The sequence below is a fragment of the Maylandia zebra genome, linkage group LG12, assembly GCF_041146795.1.
Source record: "Maylandia zebra isolate NMK-2024a linkage group LG12, Mzebra_GT3a, whole genome shotgun sequence".
Taxonomy (NCBI): domain Eukaryota; kingdom Metazoa; phylum Chordata; class Actinopteri; order Cichliformes; family Cichlidae; genus Maylandia; species Maylandia zebra.
The window spans coordinates 18,443,142-18,466,081 of NC_135178.1; the positions used below are offsets into that span (position 1 = coordinate 18,443,142).

The 22,940-nt window shown below is 38.9% G+C and overlaps 1 protein-coding gene across 3 annotated transcripts; it reads left to right on the forward strand.

Moving 5' to 3' along the window:
* The first annotated feature begins 615 nt into the window (after positions 1–615).
* On the forward strand, positions 616–19,930 carry tmem161b (transmembrane protein 161B). Of its 3 annotated transcripts, XM_004544423.4 has the most exons (12): positions 616–895; positions 6,455–6,558; positions 8,084–8,164; positions 9,348–9,445; positions 9,545–9,701; positions 12,306–12,457; positions 12,532–12,592; positions 12,696–12,836; positions 14,843–14,956; positions 15,943–16,117; positions 17,056–17,152; positions 17,267–19,930. In XM_004544423.4, exons 1-12 carry the CDS (start codon positions 893–895, stop codon positions 17,548–17,550), a joined length of 1,467 nt encoding a protein of 488 aa, XP_004544480.2. In that variant the 5' UTR covers positions 616–892; the 3' UTR covers positions 17,551–19,930. The 3 variants fall into 3 exon arrangements, with proteins under 3 accessions (XP_004544480.2, XP_076746913.1, XP_076746914.1); XM_076890798.1 differs by lacking the exons at positions 616–895; positions 6,455–6,558; positions 8,084–8,164; positions 9,348–9,445; positions 9,545–9,701 and adding exons at positions 9,718–10,671; positions 10,818–10,941 and having other exon boundaries at positions 12,404–12,457; XM_076890799.1 differs by lacking the exons at positions 616–895; positions 6,455–6,558; positions 8,084–8,164; positions 9,348–9,445; positions 9,545–9,701 and adding an exon at positions 10,654–10,671 and having other exon boundaries at positions 12,404–12,457.
* The last annotated feature ends 3,010 nt before the right edge of the window (positions 19,931–22,940 follow it).

Here is a 22,940-nt window from a genome sequence, read left to right on the forward strand (position 1 = left end):
CATCAGGGCGACAGCTCAGTTCGAGCACTGTTCTTGCCAGGCACGAGAAAAGGAGGAACAATGATGTAGTAAAAAAGACATGCAGACATGTTGGTGTGACAGAGGAGGATGCTAGGGATAGAGTGAGATGGAGGCAGATAATCTGCTGTGGCAGATACAATTTTCGCTGAAAAGAAAGACCCATACGCACGACACACATATTAATTATGAGTTTTATGATGTAGTTTAGCAAAAAATGCCAGCATAACTAAACGGTGTGTTGATAATCTGTTGCATTATTTACCCCTCCTTTCATTCACTCATTTATATTTATGTAAAAGTAATAGGTGTAGTCTGCGAAGCTGTAAACGTTCCTCTGTTAACCTTAAACACAAACACGGTGTCCTCAGTTTCTTCTGTCCCGTGTACTACTGATTCTTTGCGCTTTTCCGGTTGGGGCGGTCCTGATATGTACGTATAGTCGCCTTGTCGAATCCTACAAAAAAGTACGGACTTTTTGTAGTGCTTTAGCGAAAGCTAAAATTTGAATTCACAATTATATCTTAGCACTTTTATAGTTTCGTTTTTATTTCAGTTTGTGATTATGTGAATAATTTCAGTTTTCCTACTTTACGTTCGGCACACAGGCACATCTGTGGACACCTCCTTACCCAGAGTTTTAATGTGACCTCTACTGCAGTTGAAAATACTTGGGAGCGGAGGCAGAATCCATTGATTTTTCTTGACAATGTAGGAGTGTATGAACAGATACGGTGACAAATTGAATGAGAAACCTCTTCTTTTTGTGTATTAGAATCGTAGGAAGCGCTTATGTGCTCCTCGCCGCTTGATTTCCGAGTCGGAGAGCTCAGTGTTGCCGGGGTAGAGTTCGTTTTAGCTGCACTGCATCAACATGGTGAGTATGACAGCGAGCACCTGAACGCAACGCTATATATGTTTTGTCTCACTTCTTTGATAGGTCTCCAGCCTCTAACATCAGCTTTCATGTAAATGTTTACCTTGACTCTGAAGCGTTTTACTTTTTGTGCCGTTTGCTATTGTGACTGCAGTGGGATGTTAGCTTAGCTTGCTAGCCAGAGCAAATGCTTGTAGTCGGCAGGTCAGTGTAGCTTGTAAGTTAAAACGGTGACAGCAGAGTAGTGAATGGAGTAGTACATATTATATAGTATATACATATATGTTATGCTGTTAAGTAGGGTCCACTCACATACACTGTTTGCAGTTATTGTCATTTACTAGTTTTGCATATGGGACTTTGAAGGTAGGTCGTATATACCATATAATTAGCAGTTAGCTTACCATTCAGCTGGCAAGATAATTTCGGGAAGGAGATGAAAACTACCCCCCAAAACATTTTTTTCACATTAAATTATAAATTCAACCCCGCTGTACGTACAATTGTAATGACATTTATATTTATATAAGTCAAGCGATTGGGCAGTCCTTATTGGATCAATAGCCGTGGATTTATAAAAGTATCTCAAGTTCTAACACAGCATCACCTAAGTAAAAGTAAGATGGAGTGTCAAACATGAAAATGTATTTCCTATTGAAAGCTATTGAAAGGATTTTGCCTTCTTTAAAAAAGAAACAGAGTAAAGGAAAGGTTTTTAAAATAATAGAGATAGAATTTGCATAACCTCCTGCAGGTACAATTTGTATCTTCATTGGTTAATGCAGCTGACTGTATCTGCTGTGATGTGCCTTAAAGGCACAGAACTGAGTCTGAACTTCTTGAACTAACCATTAACAAGTGACTGACTCATTAAGTATTAACATGCTTATTAACAGTTCTATAACTATGTTTATCTATATTTGGTTAGTTGATAAGTTGTAGTAACCTTCAAAATACTTTCAAAGGTTGGCTCAAGGTTAAGAGCTGAATTGACTTTTACGCCCCCCCCCCCTCACCACACCAATTTGACTTACAAGAGTCAACTTCCCGTCTCTTCATGATGGTGCTTACTGATAAGGGGAGGTAAACGTAGTGGAAGTTTACTTGCATGAGTAAAATGATGGACACCAGCATACAGGAATAATTAATTGGACGCATAATTAAAATTGAATATAATGACAACACAATGCAGCAAATATTGAAATTCACAAATATATTGCAGTGTATTATAGGTAATCATCATGTAGTGCATCAAGTATTGTGGATTTGCTGTACTGACACAATGAATAGGCATTGTACCGTCCTTGTATATTGCATTCTGTAATTCGCACCCTGATTCATTCATCAAGTATCTAGTGTTACTATTAGACTTGTTTTTATAATCAACATATGGAACATCTCTATCATATGCTGCAATGTTTATATTACAAACTTTGTTCTTGGACCTCTGGAACCCTCACTAGCTGAAGATTTTAAATACACCCAGCAGTATATAGTGAAGATGAATGACACTGGAGAAGTGCTGGTCAGTACAGGGTTTCACTGCTTCAAAGTTAGTTTCATCTGTAAAATAGTAGTGAGGTTTTTGAGCTCTTACAGATAGTGTTTATCGCTGCAGTTCCCACTCCCCACCCCCTACAGATTTCATTTGGTTGTTCTGTGGAGGGGGTCAAGCGGACTGGGCAAGATAAGGGAGTCCATGCTGGCTCAATTTCCCTCAGGCCTGAGATCCTTGCAGGTCTCCCACAGAGTGTGGTCAGCATCCACCAAACTAAGAGTGTGTGCTTTTGACCTATATAGCATGACCATTACTCACATGAAAAAAAATGTCCCGAGTGAGAGAGGTTGTGTTTGGTCACGCGTCACATCTAAGTGAGAATAATTGCCAAATAAATGGCACCCACTCTCCTCTATGTGAGTCCAGAAGAGGTATTGACTTCAGCTTTTGAAGCTTACCCCATGCTGGGTGACACTAGGGATTCCCATGACCAATATAAAATCTAGGTCCAATGTATATGTCTGCCAGTATCACTTGTGCTGTCAAGGTGTTATTCATTTCCTCCTTACACACCAAGTTCACCCTGACATGGGTTTAACCATCACTCAGAGACAGGTGTGTTGCTATTTAGTCCGGTCCTGCTTGGCGATACATTTACTAGTAATATGTGTTGCTTTTTGTCATTGTGATAAATGTTTGTCGTCCAAACTTGGAAGCGGATGTCTGTTTAACACTTTCAGCTAGCTGTAAACAAAGCTCATCAAATGCTATTTATTTTCAGATACTTACATTGAGTTGTAACATTGCAGAAATTGCATGTTTGCATGTTTTGAAGGTTAAAATATAAAGAGAATCAGTTTGTTGTCATTGTTGCGGCTAAAACTCTTTGACCATTAGTATGTTAAAATAATCTTTATGGCTTTATGTAAATTTTAAGTGGATTCCAATCAGGGCACAGGGTTATGTTTAGCCTTAAATTGTTGATAATGTAAACTCAGATGACTTTAAAATATTTGAGGATTACCGTGTAAGCCCAAATGTGAATTCTTTGTCATTCTTAATCTCTGGTTGTCTAGCTATCAATTTCTAGTTGTTTTTCAGCATGCAGTTTTGTAAGTGAAACCTATTTCAAATTTAGTTTGAGCTCATAATATTTTTTGATTTGATGTATTTGATACCTACAGGCCATTATAAGTGTATATAATGCATTTTTCTTTCTTGCTAATATTCCAAGTACATTTATTAGAAACTTTATTAATTAAAATATTTGAATGCGCCAGACAAAAACATTTTGGTGGGGAACCCCCTTTATGCTGCATCATGTTTGTTTCTACAAAAAACAAAAACAACACACAAAAGTCCCATCTGTCTGTGAGAAGAGACACTCGATTAGAACTTGGCAAGTGTTTGCAAACAAGTCAGTGTCTTCTATGTAAACTACTTTTTAGTCCCGGCAATATGTCAGTAACCAACCCAATTACACTCTTTTTGACCAGTTTTACCTGGCAACCACCAGCAGCCACTTGCCAGCTGGTCAAGATGTTATTCTGGAGATTGTATGTTGTCAAGGTTCCTCTTCCTCTAAATTCTCATCAGGCCTCTCATCTTCTTATTGAGTGTAGATCACTGAAAAATGTTAGTATGGTGGTTCACATCGTTTCTCTAAATAAACTGTCAAAGATTACTCAGCTCTGTAGATATAGTGCATACATTCATGTATGTATTTATATACATTATTCTTAGGCCATTAAGCGTACAGCTGATCTGTATAACTGTGACTTGCATCTCCATTTAATAAGTCATCAATACATCAATCATGATCATTCCAAATGATTCACAAATCATTTGTTGTGAATGTACTTATAAAGTGATAGCATTTCTTATTACCTATATTCTTTAGCAGTGTGAAAAAAGATATGTATTGGAAGAAAAATCAATAGGAGTATTGGTACAGTGGTGACAAATATTGACATTTTTATTGCAACAAGCAGACACTCCAAACAGATTCCCATTCCAAGTTGGATTATCAGAGTTACTGCTTCATAATCTACAATTTAAGTTATAATAAATTATCTTAAAGTAAACATTAAAAAATACAATAAGAGTAAATTAATTGCCACTTTTTCTGCACCATTTGTCATAATGTCTGTGTTGCCATGAGCCTTTGCTTCTGTGTAAGGTATCCAAAGATTAAGCAAGAAGCTTAATAGCAACCTGGCACACTTGGATCAATATTCACTTAGGCTTAAGGAGCCAGAATCGTTCCCATCATGCTGCGCTTTTATCCTCTCAATGTAGGCTTAGATCAGTGGGTTGGCTTCTCTTTGGCAATCAGTAGGAACCATTGATATCTGTGCCTGCACACGCTTGACCGCAATGACCCAGTACAGAAACTAATCTCAAATTAAATACCTTTAATAAAAAAAATGAAATGTCTGGAGTAGGCTAGCACTAATGAACCAAAACGCAATAAAATTCAACATCCGGCAACTAGAGCAAGAATTCAATAGCTTGTTGTGTTTTGTGTCAAGATAAAATTACATTTACACTAATATTATTATATTATATATTATAAACCTAGTAAAATATTAAAAAGATATCTGCTTTTAGGAAAATAAAATGTTCTAAACTGCAAAATCATTTTAAGCTTAATTGTGCATTCTTTGATTTTACCATGTTCTGCACTGGGCTGGTGAACTATTGAGGGTGTACCCAGTATTCTGTAGCATGTGACCTAAATCAGCTAAGTGGTTAAGAAAGTGGATGCATGGATGATTTTTTCTGATTGGATGTTTAAGTAACAAATTAAAGAGTAACATTGTTTTGTTTTGTTTTTTATATGTTCCAAAAAGTGCTGCAGTTTTATGTCAGTTATTTTAAAATCACATCACAGTGAAGTAACCTAGGTTACTTACAGAGTACAACACTTTGTTAAAATGCTGTAAAACAAAATATTATTATTTTTGTTTTTAAATAAGCAGATATTTGAATTAGCCAGCCAGCTGGGGATGTATGCTGAAGTTACGAGAGTGCTTGAAGTTTTATGGGCTGGTGACTCTATATAAAACAATTTCAGTGACTTCCTTTTATTTCAGGTAAATGGTGGGGAACCTTTCATAAGGTGTTGATGCCATGAAATTACAAATGAGCAGAGATTTCAAAGAAAATACATATTTTCTTAGAAATCTTTGCAGTTTCAATTGAATTGTTGCCTTTGTGCTGCTTTCAAATAAAAATAGGCTTTAAAATTGTATCTGAAAAATTGTATTTGGAGTCTGCTTTATTTAAATGTTACACATCACCCCATATTTTTTATACTCTAGCTTCTATGTTCACTTAAGACATTACAAGATTGTGTTTAATTGTGATATAGAAGAAGAGACAGGCACAGTAAATGACTAATCAGTTCTGGTCATTATAAAATGTTTTACAAGCTTTCTTACAACCTTTAAATTTGCATAAATGCAATACATTTCTCTTTATTTCCTGATCTAATGAATTAAATAAATAACAAATACTAAACATCAAGCAGTACTATGAAATAATGCAACTGACTGGCTGGTTATGATGGCCTAATACAACCAGAGTTGTACATAAAAGGACTACTGCTTAGGTGGTAAACAGAGGAAAAAAAGGTTTTCAGTAACTATAAGATGAAGATTTCTCTGTCTGTCTTTACTGTTCCATCACATCTACCGCTGCTTGCAAATTGTAGCTTTACCAATCAAACAAGTGTTGAAGTAGCATTAACCAGAGTGTCAAAAAAGACACATAAATCAAGGTGTCAATGATGTTAAAGCACTTACGATGTCAGTATTCTGGTTTTAATGAACAGTAAAAGACTGCCACAGCGCCCCTTTGGTTGTAAATCTCTGTTGGCCTTTTAAATGATGTATTTTCGCATTCTACACATTTTGTAGCTTTAGGTGTAGCTGGGCTTGTCTAAATAATACTGAAGCGATGAACCTCTAGGTCATGCTGAGCTTGTTTTGTAGCGGCTGTATGGCATGCGTAATTATTCTTTCTTTAAATGTGATTTAAATCCAATCCTTTTTCCACAGGGTGTGATCGGTGTGCAGCTTGTGGTTACCATGGTAATGGCCAGTGTAATTCAGAAAATCATACCTCATTATTCCTTGGCAAGATGGCTACTCTGCAGTGGCAGGTAATGTAGACTCTCTTACATGCTGTTTCTTTAAGTGCTGCAGGCAGTTTAGTTGCCTCCTGGGAAGTTTATTTCAAAAAGGGTTCCAAACAATCGGGATCAAAATGTTTACTCAGACTCTAAAGCTTTCGGAAGCATTTTGATCAAAGACCAAAGGTCGGCAAAATATTGGGGTGACCTGAAAGGACAGAAATAGGGTGCGCTTCATTTCCTCTAACTAGTGCCACATATGTTTTTGAGAAAACTGCTTTTTGGAACATCTTTAATAATTAATAAGCTTTTTTTAGGGCACCGTTGCAACATTTTCAGAACTGTTTGCCCTAAGCAGAGCGTTGTCCCCTCAGAATATTTTGCAATTACTTTTTTCCATAATAAGTAAATAAATATAGAATGTAAAAAAAGCAAGCTTTGCTCCTTCTATCCTCCTCCACCTCACAGTAGTTCTCAAGATGCGCTAACAAGAGAGTTTCTAAACAAAGTTAAGGAGGGTCTTTGTCTTTAAAGGGATGCTCCTGAATTAGGTCTTATTTCAAGCTTAGTCCTTAAGGACAAATACTCTTTCTGTTGTAAAAGCTCTTATAAATGCATTTTAGATGTGTATTAGCGTCGCTTATGTGAAGTGAATCTTTGCGATATGTCTGGTTAGTGCGCGCTTTTGTGTTCTCTAAGTTCATCATAAAGCTTAGAGATGTTATAAATTGAGGCTTTGAGTCATGTTCATACAATCTAGACTTAATGTCACCACTTAAAAGAGCATTTTTGAAGAGTAATGTAAGGCAATTTAAAGTTTTAACAGTAGACGAATCGTCTTTGATTGTTGGGAAAGGGAAATGAATGAACAATTGATTATATAGTCCCCAGTTTTCTTATGGTACATGTTTAACCCCAAATTACTTGCCTATGCCTTCCATAGTTCATAGTCAACATATACTATTTTATGCTGGGTGTCTTAGCAAATGTACATCAAATCTAGCAACAGTCAGTCATTTTTTTTTCCTTTGTGCGTGCTTTTTTTCTCTTTTTCTTTCCTTTTTTTAAATCCTGTCCTGTCTGGCAGCTTTTACAATCAGAATTATGATTTAAATGTGCCAAACACATTTTGCTTTTGCAAGAACAGCAACATGTGAATCTTTTATCTGTTTATTTATTTCTATTTGTGTTATTTTGGTTATTCATTATATGTGGTATAGTATGACGATTTCTAAGGCAGGACAGGCAGGAAAAAAAGAAGGGGGGTATACTGGGGAAATTAACAAAATACAATAAAAGGATACATATAGAAATACACAGTGTAGCACCAACTGTTGCTCCTGTTAGAAAAAAACTAACATACTGCACCTGGAACACATAAATTAGAAAATACATAGATACATAAATCAACAGTCTTCTTGTAGTGTGAGAGAGTGTGTTAGAATGGCTGTGTCTTTGTCACAAATGTACTTTGCACGTGCTTTAAAACTGTCTTTTTTCCCCGTCTACTACTCTGAGTACAAAGTCACATGGCTGTTCTTTTCTTTGTTCGCAGTTTGCGGTGGTACCAGCACCCTACGGAAGATGAGTTGAGGAGCTTAGCTGGGAAACAAAAAGGACAGAAAAGGAAAGACAGGTAGGTTGGAAGGAAGGGTGCGAATGAAGGCTATTGTTTGGTAGCGGGGAATAGCAGAGGCAAAGAGGAGGTGCCAAAGATGTGTTTATGTGGTTCATTTAAGGATTTTTTGAAGTAAGGAGATAAAATAGACAGATTTCCTTCTGGTTTGTTCCTCCATGGCTGTTCATTGGGTTTAAGAACAGCTCATGTAAGTGGTCCTGTCCAGTGGATATGAGGAAAGTTGGACATTTAAGGGGGGTAGGTGTTACTATTTGGACTGTTTTAGGGGAAAAGAATTGCATCATCTCTGAAATCTAAAAGGCATTATCAATTCAAAGGGGTCAGATGTCAAGCCTTAATACTAGAAGTGTCAAATTTTGCTTTGAGACTACTTTGCATTAAACAAACAAACAAACAAAAAAACCCATGCTATTCATTTTTCTAGAGCTGCAGGTGTATGTTGGGCCATACAAACGAATTGCCTTTGTACTGTTCATTTTAAATGTGAATTTAAAGTCACCGGTGACGGTTAATCCTTACTGTTCCACATGGTGTCCATCTCTCAACTTAAGGCGGTTTTTGTAACACAGTCCTTTCTTTGACCCTGTATGAGGCAGGTCAAGGCTATCATCACCACATGCTCAGTAATCTCTAGAAGAAAAAGAGGGACCACTGTCCTTTGGCCAGCTCGTGCCATGCAGCTCAATTCTCTTTGTTAAGCGTCCAACTCCCTCAGCCAGGGGTGTAGCTGAGCCCCTTTTTTCCTGTCAGGTGCCTCAGAAATTAAATCTATCTAGGGCATGTTTGGTCTTTGAGTCTTAGAATGGTATTGTTCAGCCAGCAGTCCAAAACTAAGGAGGCCCTCAGACAGTTTTTCAACATTAAAGAGCAGCTCTCCATTCACTTGTTATTAGCGATTTAGAGTTGCCTACATTTTGCCACACTGGGTCGTGGGAGAGTACATTAGTATTGGTAATGAAATTTTGAATGCTTGAGCTGCATTGGATCTCATAAGTAAAGCTTTTAGCTGTCATGGATTCTCTTCTTGCCTAAAAGAGAGTTCAGATGAGAGTTTTCAGTTCAGACTACTGTTATTCCGGTTTCTTTTCCTTTAAAAATGCTTTACCATAAATCTTGACTCTGTTCCAGTTTTTTTTCTCCCTTTCTCACCCAAGTTGTTGTTCTGTCACTCCTTTTCAAGGAAGTACAATGGTCACATAGACAGTAAGCCCCTAACAGTCCCCAAGGACATAGACTTACAGCTGGAGACGAAATGCATCACAGAAGTGGACACATTAGGTAACTTGACTGTTTGTTCCCACAGCCTGTAAATACTGTGCAATACAATCTGTTTTGTAATTGAAAGTGTTGATTTAATTATGTACTTTATGTCCGCAGCTTTGCACTACTTCCCAGAGTTCCAGTGGCTTGTGGATTTCACAGTAGCAGCAACTGTGGTTTATCTGATAACAGAGCTGTACTACAGTGTGGCTCAGCCCTCGGGAGAGATGAACATCAGTGTGGTCTGGTGCCTACTAGTACTCGCCTTTGTTGTGTATCCTTACATCAGTCAGTCTTTACGTTTTATTAATTCTTTTTTTTTTTTTCAGTGTTGTTGTGTGAACTAGCTTTTTATTTGATAATATGCTGACAGTAAGAAAATGTTACACAATTATAAAATTTAGCATAACAAAAATATTCTTTCATTCATTAGCACATTTCAACTTTATATGAAGGACTGTCATAGGCAATCATCAGTACAGCACCTGCTGTTCATCATGTTGCACCGGTTTTTTTAAGCAATTTTCTATTTTACGTTTAGTGCTTGCTGGTGTTGCCCGGTTACACATACTGTGTTGCCTTTACTTAGACTTTTGTTAAAAATAATAATGCAGTCCAAACTCTTTATTTCCTGTTAACTGTGACATTAGACCACCAAATGTAAACATGTCAGAAGATCAAACCTAACACTTGATAGTGGCTGCTTTGTCATTAGGATTCATTAGAACTCGTTAGACGGTGTTATGATTATACATCGTTATCAAGACTTTTGTGTTCTGACACCACAAATGATAGTCTGACATCAAATGATGGTCAGTTCAACATTAGCAGTATTGTTACAAGTGTGCTATCTTGGGCAAAAAACGTGAAGAAACAGTGTTTTTTGTTTATTTAGATGTAGATTGGGCAGCTCAGATCCGATCATAAGTGGCCACTCAAGAAATATGTAGGTCAACATAGGTTAACATGTCTATAACAGAGATTCAATGTGCTATGTAAATGCAACAGAGGAGACTAATGGCACTGAAATGAGAGGTAAAGATTCTCCTGGTTCGAATTCCCATTGCCTTTATCGTCCTCCTGCTATTTGCTGTGCTGAATAATATACATTATCCTTGCCACCGACCAAGGGGATCAATCTTTCCAGTTCTCCAGGTCAGATGTGGCTCACTGTGGTCAGACGGTGTGTCATTTCCTGCCTGCACTGGCGATTGGAGGCCCAATTTTCACAGCCCAACATACTGGTATGCCTGGGGAAAAGGAAACTGATGAAAGCTGAAGATGAGGGGATATGTGTTAATTCGACACATGATTTCAGTTTTTTCCCCATTTCAGCCCTGGTGACAAGTTTAAATACTCTCATAACCTCTCCTTTTCATTAATCTGACAGCATCCGCACACGTCAGCTTCATGTCTGAATGAGGACCTGGTCAACAGTCTTATGAGGGCGGACCTTGTAAAATTTACATATCACTTTCAACACAGGGTTAAACTGCATGCATTCAATTTTACAGGCAAGCTCATGATTACGATTCCTTTCTGTCTGTACATTTCTCCGTTGCATCCCTGTGAGTTGCTCATCTTACACAGAGCGAAAGACAAGTTGTATGCTTTCAGCTGCCAGAGGTATACACGGACAACTCCAGAATCACAGAATGCCTTTCAAGTATGATGTTGGTGAAATTTAAGTATTTTTTTCTGAGTTTATGACATTTCTACAGCATCAAACGGGGAGCCATCTGTGAGGGTTTCCAAAGCAAAAGTGCTGCATATATTTACACATGTAGGAGTAGATCAGTAAATCTGTTCTATCTCTAACAGCAGATCACCTTGTGTGTTTTTCTTCACATTAGACAGGTGAACTGTCACAGTTTAGAAGCTACAGTTAAATAATTTGTTTCAAAGTGGCCATCTGTAGTCCAGAGCTCCATCACAGCTGTCAGAGTATGCATGGCCTTTAATTAACGAAAGTAGGCCAAACTACATGTGGCTGCCATACTGTAGAACAGCTCTGATCTCATACATAATGTCACTTGATGTCACTTATACATATAGCAAATGTGCACACATGCTGTGAACTCTGTGGAGTTCACGTTATGTTCAAAGTAATGCCTTTAATTTTTTTCTGATAGAGTCCTTAAGACTCTTGCCTTGGAGGTCAGCTGCACAGCTCTCTCAACTATTTACTGAAAGTAATGGAATTACTGGAATTCTGCAAGTATGCACATTTGATGGTATTTACCTTTTAAATCTATTTACTAAAATGTAAATTCCTGCTTAAAAATCTCCCTTTTATCCTCCCAGTGTTAGCAAGCCACCTTTGATTGTAACGCCCTACATCATAGTTCAAACTTATTCCTCTTAGAGCCTCATGCTAACTTTTATCTAGTGAGCATTATAGTACAAATGAAGGTTGGACAGGTAAAAAGAAAACCCACTTGTTTGAATGCTATTCTTGATTTTGAGTGAAAGAGATTGAATGCCACACTGTAACCTTATATGTTCCAGAATCCAAGGATTTCATCTCTGTGAACATCAGAGCAAAGTCACTGCAAAATAGTATAAATATTTTCATCACTTCAGTCATATGCAGCGGTGCCAAAGCACCAGAGATCCACTCTCCACACATACCAGCTAGCAGGGTTTGTGTGACTTTAAATGAGTGAGGGTTCACACGGGTCTTTCAGTATCCACAGACTGTGTTCTTCTGTAAAGAGGAAAAATAGTTTGCATGGTGAATATCCACGTTGTTCATCGCATATTGTTGTGTATTTCTTTTGAATTTGACAAAAGGATAAAGTTTAGGCAAAGTAGTTTGTCTTAGCTGATTATGTCATTGTGCTTCTTGAGATGTTTTCCTTAACTGTGCACTGTACAGTAAGACGCTTTTTTCTCTAACTGCCCATTACTTCAAGCTGGAAGAAAGCGGCGAGCGCTCACTCTGCATTACTTTTGCTTTCTTCTTTTTTGTTAAAGCCATGGCCATTCTCATTGTCACTGAAAACTACTTGGAGTTTGGTCTGGAGACAGGTCAGTTCTGCACCATAGCTTTCTTTTTGTGTAATAAAAATATTGCTCACCGTTGAACACGCCTTCCTTTCTAGGTTTTGAAAACTTTTCTGACAGCGCTCAACAGTTTCTGGAGCACCAAGGCCTCGACTCCCAGTAAGTGTAACATCAGTGTTGTTGTTTCTTTCCTCCGCTGTCATAGATTCTTTACGACTTGTAAAATGACCGTTATAAGTAACGTGGATTTTCTCTTTCACAGGGGTCCCATATCTAAGCTCACCTTCAAGTTGATCCTGGCACTGCTTTGCTCTCTGATCGGAGCGTTTCTAACTTTCCCTGGTCTACGGTTGGCCCAAATGCACCTAGATGCACTCAACCTAACTACAACCAAATTTACACAGTGAGTCTTCTGTGCTTTGTAGATACGTCAGTAGCCCTTTTTATAGACAGCAATAATACGTATACCCCTTAGATGTTAAATGTTTGATCTTAAAACTAGAAATACAAAGAACCAATACTCCGTTTTACAGTTTTAAAAAAAAGTATCACTAGAGTTTATAAAATTTTTCCTTTTAGTTTTTATGTAGCATTGCTGGCAGACAAATATCAATTAAAAATATGCTTCTTTGTTTCACCTGGTAAGATAACTGTGCTATTTGGAGCTGTAAAGTATTTAATCTCGTGTAGAGTTACAAACAAAACGGATAGATAGAAAGTTGATTCTGTTCATCTGGACGTAGCGTATTCAGTGGGAAAAACGTTTCGTCGCTCATCCAAGTGACTTCTTCAGTCTCAGCTGACTGCAGGTTTCCCCAGTCTTATAAACAGTACATTTGCACAATGCCTGAAACTAGCACCACTAAAGGAACAATAGGCTGGGAGGTCAGTTCCTTCATCATAATTAAGCAAATTCTCATAACCATTGATCAATGACCCTGAGCACCATCACAGAGAGTTGGGGAATGGCTGCAATCACAGCATTGTAAGATGGCGAAAGATGTACCCTCAGACCCCCTCCTCGATTCAGAGATGGTCTTTCCCTTTTCACGTAAACGGCCTCCTTGACTCCGCGCTCGAACCAGCGTTCCTCCCTGTCCAGGATGTGTACATCCTCATCATTGAAAGCGTGTCCACTGGCCTGTAGGTGTAAATAGACTGCAGAGTCCTGGCCTGACGAGGTAGCTCTTCAAGGATAGATGTACAAATTCAGTACTCAAAGTAGCAAACTGAAAAAGAAAGTGGCTGCTGGAACAAGATAGTTTACAATTAAGGTCATATGGTTATAAAGAACCTTCTGTTACCGCAGTTTTCTCATTTTTGACCTTGTTTAGTCTGCTTTCATTAATCTGTAAGCCCTGAGCTACTCAGTTCTCTACTCCGTAGATGATACTGAGCAAATGTTGGAGCAGAAGTTGCATTAGAGTTTTTGATTACCTAGTATTATTTGCAAGATTAAACTTTGCAGACAGTCATGAAACGAAGCCTGCTTCATATTGGCAGCCTATTCTTTGGGCAGATTAAACCAAAATGAATTTGTTTGGATCAGATGGGGCCCGTCGTGTTTAACGTGGACCTTGCAAGGAACACTTGTGGCTGTGTCGTGCAGAATCCCTCCAGTGAAGAACAGATAGAGATGAGCCTGTAAACAATGGCTGAAGGTCTCTATACAGATTTTTTTGCCACTCTGGTGTCATTACAAAATATACAAAATATATTAATAAATGAAAGAATGGACCTTCCAGATGTAGTTACTCGTTGCCTTGAGGTAAGACAGTGTTTTTGATTTCCTCTAACCTTTGTTTAATGTATTTGTTACGTTAGACCTGTTTCATATGGGATGTGCTTAAATTGGCCACAAAAACAATGCTTAACTATTAAACTATCCTATCTTGGACTATCAAGAGGACAAGTGCAGCCCGGTAATACTTGTCTCCTACTATTCAGAGTGTGTCAAATTTAAGAGAGCACCCTGCAAGTCAGATGAAGGCTTGCTCAATTGAGGCAGATTTCCATTTCAGAACTCACTGGGTGGGATGCCTCTGACCATGATAGGGGGTACAGAGCAGGGAGCACATCGCATTCAGATAATCCACTTTGGCATAGCAGACTCCCCAAAATGGCTTCCTCTTCCATTCCCCTACTTAAGTGTCATGAGCTTACATCTTCAGACCCTGTCACCAGCAGGGATTATCTCCATTCCTTCGAAATGTGTGTCTTGGTTATCTTCTCACCACTCGCGGGGAAAGTTATGTTCGTAGTGTGGACTTTATTTCTCGCAGTCTTAACATTTAAAAATTGATTATTTCATTGATGTCTTCAGTTTTCTATAATGTATGAATTCATAGATGATTCTGAAGGGGGGGAAATGAGTTTCCTTGGTTTTAAGTATTGTGTTTATTTCTGTAGGACTCTGCTTCATATCAACTTCCTGTCCCCTCTCATCATGGTCCTGCTGTGGGTGAAGCCTATTACCAAGGATTACATAATGAACCCCACTCTGGGAAAGGAGAGTGTGCCTTTGTAAGTAAAGATATGGGACACGTTGTGTAGTAACATGTTCCGTGCTCGTAAATACAGTTTAAGCTTTGTGTTGTAACTGGATGAATTAGAGCCGTAAGGAATTATTTTTTTACTTCAACATCAAATAAGTAGTTTAGTAATTGGACCGGTTTGAACATCATCATAGTCCAAAGTTGACTTTGTAAATAAAACACAGTGCTGGCTGAATATGAACAAAACTCGAATGTAAACTAGTTTGTTGCCCACATTTTAGTCTGTGTAAACAATTCATCATGATTCTCCCGGAAGTCTATAGTCTCACACATCACGTTGACGGATCCGTACTCTGGAAGGGAAGTCAGTTCAACTGCCTTGATATCTAGAAAGCTAATTACCTGGCACTCAGAGATGAGACGTCATTGTCAAGGTATAAAAAAAAATAAATAAATAAATAAAAGCAATTGTGTCCTTTTGTAGTGCGAAACAGATGTAAACAAAGCAACGCCATTTGTGAGAAAGGAATGTACAAAAATGAGATAACGATTGTATTCAGTGCAAAGATAAAGTGACAACAAGTACACGCATTTTCTGTTTGGACTTTAAACAAATTTAGTCACGCCTGACAGAAGGCCCCTTTTTTCCACCTTCTCTTTGTTTATTTTGAGTTTGTGTATTTCATTTGTGGCACAAGTTTGAATTCTGTCATGTCTTGAACTTTCTCCTGCTGTTGACAGCGACTCAAACCTGATTAAGTCCTATTTCATGTTACAGTGCCCCCTTTTCATTATTTTTTTAATTTCTCAATTTCACCCTCTCTTACTTTTCTTTTTTTGTTGTGTATTACTCTTTTTGCTCTTACAGTCTTTCCTTTCTGTCTCAGCATTCTTACCTACCATCCAAATGGCACAGCGGCTACATGATGTATTGAGTTTGTGTGCCGGGGGGGGGGGGGGACTGCCATCCTTTCATCCCCCCTCTTCTCACTCCTGTCTTTCTGTTACTGTCAGGATGACTGAACAGACGTATGATACTTTGCGGTTATGGGCGATCGTACTGATGTGTGTGCTGCGGCTTGCTATGATGAGACATCACTTGCAGGCTTACCTCAACTTGGCCCAGAAGGGTGTGGATCAGATGAAGAAGGAAGCTGGACGGATAAGTACTGTGGACCTGCAGAAGATGGTGGGCAATTTTTGTTTTTCCCATGATATTAGTCATAATTATTGATCATTATTAATCAATTACGACTCTGTTTTTTTAATGTAAGAAAATGCAACTACCCGTTTCGACTTAAGGTGAGCACTGAAACGAGGGATTCAGAGTGTTTAGATTACATCACCTATGGCATATGGAATGAAATGAGTAGTTGCCCAGTCATTGCTTTGAATTTTTTCCCATTGGGTGCAGTCTCAAACTGCAGTCACTCTCAGACAGATTTCTGGTTTACACAACAGATGTGCAACAGGTGATTTTCACCAGTTTATCAAAGTTATTGCAATTTCCAACTTGACTCCGTTCAGCTGCAGACTGATAGCAGACTGATTGCTGTTACTTTGGTGCATCAAGACAGAAATTTAACTTTGAAGATCGCACAGATTGCGAATAGTTGCAGTCTACAAAGCAGCCATTGTGAAGGCAGCAGGTTCACTGCACACGATCCTATTAATTTTGGTTTTGCCAAGGTTTGCAATCACTGTTCTCCTTAGTGCGACTGTGTTGTTAAGGTTGATCTAAGATGCTGGTTTTGCAGAGGCGAAGCAATTAAGAAGCCTGAATAATATACTACAACTACAGATAGAACAAAACGCTTTATCCCGTTAAGATTTTTAGATTCAAGTCTACAACAGACAAAAAAACTGATCCCTGTAGTTAACTAATATTTTTATTTATGACTGAAATGCTCTTAAAATGTGAAGATGTTTTATTGCTGATGTTGCTTGATCTATCAATTCATTATTACTGTTACGATGTGTCCTTGCCCTACATGAAATAGGGCTTAGAGAAACAAAAGCTGCTGTGAGTTTATGAGCTTAGTTGAAAACATTTGGAACGATATTGTGTTAACATTTTGTGTAAAAAGCTTATTGTAACGGTGCTTTTCTTGTCTACTTTTCACCTAGGTTGCACGTGTTTTTTACTATTTGTGTGTTATTGCACTACAATATGTGGCACCCCTGGTGATGTTGCTACACACAACCTTGCTGCTAAAAACCTTAGGTGAGTCATCTACTGCTTGGTAAATATATATTTTTTCATGTTTAAAATATCACATTTTCCTCCAACTTCAGGTTATATTTCCTTTTCCCCTCCCATTTTCCTCAATTATTACAGGTGGTCACTCCTGGTGGGTTTATCATGAAGAAGACCTGCCTTGCACCCATGAAATGAACTCGGACTCTATAATGGGTGAAGCACCAACAGCAGCTACGGTGATAGAAATAGGAGCCCGAGCATCAGTAGCTCAGCTCTCAGTGGCCCTGGGAGGCCTGCGGACTGTTTTCAGCCCCTTGCTTTTCCGGGGCCTCTTCTCCTTCTTCACTTGGTGGATTGCTGCCTGCCTTTTCTCCACCTCCCTGTTTGGCCTCTTCTACCATCAGTATCTCATGGCGGCATAGCATCACCAGGCCACTGGTGTCATCAACCCCCCCCTCCAGCTGCACACACACACACAACCGCAGTGCAACTAATGTGTACAGCCTGATCAAAAAGGACTGAGTGGGGGGGGGGCAAATGGAGGCCTACTTACAGCTCAACATCCGCCCCCCTTTCCCTTCCTTCTTCTCTCTGACCACCAGTACAATAACTTCAGTCATATCCTCAGAGCTCCTGGTTCAACTTCCAGTGCTTCCTCCATAGACCATGAACTCTGACATTGTTTTTACATGTGACCACAACTTTTGATCTGGTCAAGAACATTTCTAAACCTTAACAAGACTGTAAGAGTAATCGGTATCAGCAGTGTGTCGGAAGAGCTGTAAAAATAAATAAATACAATAGAATTAATTAATTTTACTAGGTGAAAATCGGTGTGGCAATTCTGATCAGTTACATCATTTTTTTGTGAGGGGAGTTGAATCCATGGTAACTGTTCACAACAGAGCACATGCAATGAGTTTAATTCATCAGCATCTTCAGGTTTTTGACATCTTCTGCTTAGAAAATGCAGGTTCTTTGCAGCATTGTGCACATCAGCAAGAGTCTGGCTTATTTAAACCACAGAGTGCATACATGCTGCTAGGGGCCTGGATGCTAAGAGTCCTTCGGGTATATTCAAGGTCCTAAACCCAATGCACGTTAAAGAAGCTGCATTTAAACCAAAGGATGTCACTGAATCTAGATCTACAATCACCTCAGCTGTTTATGTGTGTGCGTGTGTGCTTTTACATTTGTGGGAAACTGATGATTGCCACACTTAGTCCACATTTGTCTCTTGATTGAAACTTTTAACATATTTTTCAAACTTAATATAATTTGTTGGTTTGTTTTGTTTTTTCCTGCAATGCCTCAGAGAAGAGTCTTACTGTTTGTTGCTAACCGGTGAGCGTCTGTGTTAGAGGAGGGAGGGACAGGCTGGGATGTTCCCAGAATAGCTGCTCGGGTTGTGGCGTCCGTAATAAAAGCAGCGAGAAGCAGTGTTCGACTCAAAGGGTGACATCTCGCTGACTCAAAGCTGATTTCTTTAAATGTGTCTAAATGAACTGAGATAGAGGAGAGACTCTTTTAAAGAAAGGCATAGTTTTGATATCATACTTGCATTGGAATCTTCCTGGTGTTAACTGAGCCATTTTTAGAAGATGTGGGAGATGTGAAGATGATTCAATGGGAGGGACAGGGTCAGGGTTCACGCTTGTGTCTGCATCTACAGCACAAGGCTCTGTGCTGAAGGTCAGGTGAGGAGACGATGTCAGCAACGGTTGATAAGCTACTGCCTTTATATTGTTTCTTTTTACTTCTATCCATTCATTGATTTTAACCTCGTGAGAACAATCTTTGATTTGTATTCTTTTTTTTTCCAACAGAACAAATGTTTTGTTTTTTTAATTTTAAAAATGTGTGCCAAGTGAGTCTGACCCCGAGCCCCACCGCGCCTCCTGCTTTTTCTTTTTTCCCCCCACAGGAAAAAGGACAAAAAAAAGAGGGAATCACTAGTTCTGCTTCACGTAACGATATTGAAGTATTTACCGTTCCTTTGTATGCTGTAATTCTCGGGGGTGGGTGATTTTAAACGCACAAGCAGTCATTGTGCAGATGACACACTGGCCAATGCGATTGTCCAGTTTATTCAGGAATGTTGGGTACGTGGCGCCAGATTAATCGCACGGTGCTGCAGTTCTCTGGCCTGTCATTTCCTTTTGCTTTTAATAAACAATCGAGCTGTAATTTCAAAATTCCAGCTCAGTTTTGTACAGAACCACCATATCAGCGTTTCTAAGCTCCTGATGTCAAAAGTCTTAGCTTTAGTTGTGTGTTTTTAAAGGATGGAGAATATGCACATAATGAATGTATCAATCCTGCCTAATTTCTAGATTTTCTGTTTGTTTTTTATGGAAATTATTTGTTTGATGACTTGATTTAACACCCCTCACTCCTTGTACTTCTTAAACTCCTGTCTAATCTGTCTAAATCTGCCCCTCAAGCAAATTGTAATTTATCCTAATGACCAGTTTAATTGATTGATCTGTATTTTTTTTGTATTTATTACACATATTGAGGCCTGTAAACATTTCTCATTTGAATGGCAAACTCTTTTCTTTCGTTGTCGGAGTGTGGTGGGCTAAAATCAGCTTTGAACCTGTGTTTGACGGCGTGGTTCTGATCGGTTGCGAAAGAGTACTGGATGCCTTATCGGGCATCGCTCCTTCAGTTTGTGTTACCATTGAAAGTGTTTGTTATTCATTGCTGGGTTCACAAAGCAAATTACACACACTGTTGTTCTTTCATGTATTTATTTCTGCTTTAGAGTTTAGTCTTAAATAAATTATGTTCTTTAATTCGTCCTTTTTAGTACGTCCTTGTAGCTTCATATACAACTTTACACAACTGGGACGTCGGTTAATGATCAAAACTTAAGATGCAGTTGACTCATTATGGTCAGAAGATCAGACCAAGCTCTGAAAAGTTAAAAGACGACCTTGTGCATTTTGTTTTGTCTGATTTTCTGGCCATGCCACCTTCTGAAACTTGTTTCCAGATGACCAAAGATGGAAACTCATTTTTTTTACAGGACATTTCTGGTGATATCCCATACTGTAGTAGAGGAACGTGCTCAACACAGACTACACTTTTGTGGACTCTCTCTTCCAAAGGATGCCAGCAGGAACCCTAGAAAGAACAATAAGCATTTTATTATGTGTTTCACTCCCAGTTTAGCTCGTTCTCATAGGCAAATAACTTTTTTTTTGGTGATGGAAAAAGGTGTGGTTTCTGGTAAACTGCTAAATTAATAAATTGCTGATGTTTTTATACACCTTGGCTTTTGCTGCAGAGCTGTTTTTGTGGTGTGGCCTTCATGATTGCATGGGGGGAGGCGGGGGATACAGAGGCTGCTTCATCTCCACTTGAAGACTGTAAGCACATAAGGTCCTCTGTCCAAATCAGTGCTCCAATTGCTTTGGAAGTAAAAGCTTTCCTCTGCATTTACAGTGTCTCAGTTTTGAATCTTCAAGGTCTTCGGAAAGATTAAGTTAAAAATAATTCTTTTTTTATTTCTAGCTTAAAAGGGCTTCGTATGAGAGTGTTTACTCATACTGTAATTGTGTTTAAGGATCTCTCTAATTATAAAATATGTCCTCGTGTAAGCAGGCATTGATTAAGGCAGTCAATGGCCATCGATTTGCTTTTCTTAGTTTGGGGGTCTCCATTCTTGTGGGAATCGTTATCGGAGTAGATGGAGGGATGAAATGACAAATGCTCCCAAACTCTCTTTTCTCTGGGAACAACATCAGGCCAGTTAATACAGGCCTTGAGTGCCATTATCCGCATGAGCAGGAAAACTGGGCCATGGCATTCATTCATAGGTAGACAGATCAATAAGACAGCTTCCAAAACAAACCAGTGGAGAGGTTCCTTTATTCCTCTTGAGTGGGTCCTATTCACAGACGTCCCTTCTCCATAGAGCGGCATGGAGCTCCGATTCAGGAAAGGGAGCATTGATTCCCCCCGCCACACCCCTCCATCCCTAACACAGCCAGAAGAACTGTGAAGCTTCTGAAGGGGCGAAGCTATAATAGTGAGCTTTCTGTCCCGCACAGACAAGTGATCCCATCCTCACGCTGATTGTGAGATGCGGCCGCCATACTTGCGTGATCGACCTGACCTTGTGCCATGAATGGCCTAAAAGAGAGCACTCCACGTGTCTTGAACACTCCCGACCTATTTTTACTTTGGTGGTTTCTTTTTTCTTTTTACATTCTTTATAGCGATACCTCCAAATCATAAACAAGATAAGAAAAACAGAGGTTCCCTGCTGAACTGAATGCTGATTACAGCTTGATTGTCTGATATTAGCATGAAATAAACATCTTAAATGCAATTATTGTCTTTTTATTAGCATGACAACAACTGGATAACAATAAAATAAATTAAAAACCCAGACATTTCAGAGAAAGGGGAGGTCATTTTAACATAAAAACAAACTTGTCCTTAAATTTCACAAAGTCAGGTATTTTATAAGAGACCTTTAAAGATCACATAACGATTCAAACACTTTTATTGACACGTAAGATAAAAGAACATAAACAGGACAGGAGATTTCAGGCAACTTAATTTACATCGATTTCAGGAAATCATAAAGCAAAACATTCAGAATTTTTATTCTCCGAGTCACTGACAAGGCAAATAACACAACTCACAGAAACCCAACATTCAGGCGTAACGCTGTGGATAACTTTGTGCAGTTTTTCACTGATCGTCATCATTGTTCACGTCCCAGCACATAATTAGTATTCTTTGATAAGCTTTCCATGTACCATGACATAATTTAGTTAAAATTCCACTGGTTACCAGTGCAACGCAATAAAGCGCGAGTGGGGGGACTGGAACGATGAAAATCCTACATTTACATCTCGTCATGGTTAAAAATTTGAGGTCCGCTGCCTTGTGCTAGAAATATGAAACAGCTGACTGCCCTCGTGGTAATCACCACTGCTCCTACATTAATTCATCTCAGATGAGCACTGTTCCTCTGAGGTTTCCATGCTTCATTGTTGTAGGCCTTTAATTAGCAGCCTCCTGATAGACACTATGCCACAGACACACTGCCACAGTATAGCTCCTTCAAATCTGTGTGTGTGTGTCGACATATCATGGGTTTAATGGAATTTCTTCTATTGAATATTAATGTAAAAAACAGGAATGTTTCACCCCCCCCCCCCCCCCCCCCCCCCCTTTTTTTTATCAATTAATATTCCTATAGTGAAAGAAGATGTATGGACAGATGGACACATTAATACTGTTGTGTACTACTGAGTTGTAGTATTGGTCTTTTAAGTGTAACACATGGGCAAAATATGCGATTATGAATCTTCTGCCCATTCACTGTACAGTTTTGCATCATCTTTTCTAAGGTGAGCTAACAGATGTGTCAGTATGTTCGTGAATCCGAGACACTATGGCATCTTAACTCACCAAAAGCGAGTGAATTTCATACTCTGTGTCTTGCATATGTAATCCACTCTTTGCGAGACAAACTTTGCTTAGTCGAAGATTAACAGTTCATTCCGAATTAATTAGCAAAAGCTTAATGTCTTGTGGTGAAAAAAAAGCAGTGCATTAAGCAGAAATGTAATAGATTTTTTTTCCTAAAGGGATTCACATGAATAAATCAATTAATTATATATTTTAAAAAAAAAAATTCTGTGTCCCGTTTTTTCCTCAGGGCAAATTCTACTGTATGTAGATGCCTTAACAATACAAACCAACAGAGTGGACTGCCCTCTAGTGCCACCAGCTGAGTGTGACAGTATGTGGAGCTGAGGGGGGGGGGGGGCGTCTTGGGGGTGGGTGG

Coding starts and splice junctions, on each gene's coding strand:
- tmem161b (XM_004544423.4), top strand. Junction 6,559..8,083: donor TGGCTACTCTGCAGTGGCAG/GTAATGTAGACT, acceptor CTTTGTTCGCAG/TTTGCGGTGGTACCAGCACC. Junction 12,458..12,531: donor GGAGTTTGGTCTGGAGACAG/GTCAGTTCTGCA, acceptor CTTCCTTTCTAG/GTTTTGAAAACTTTTCTGAC.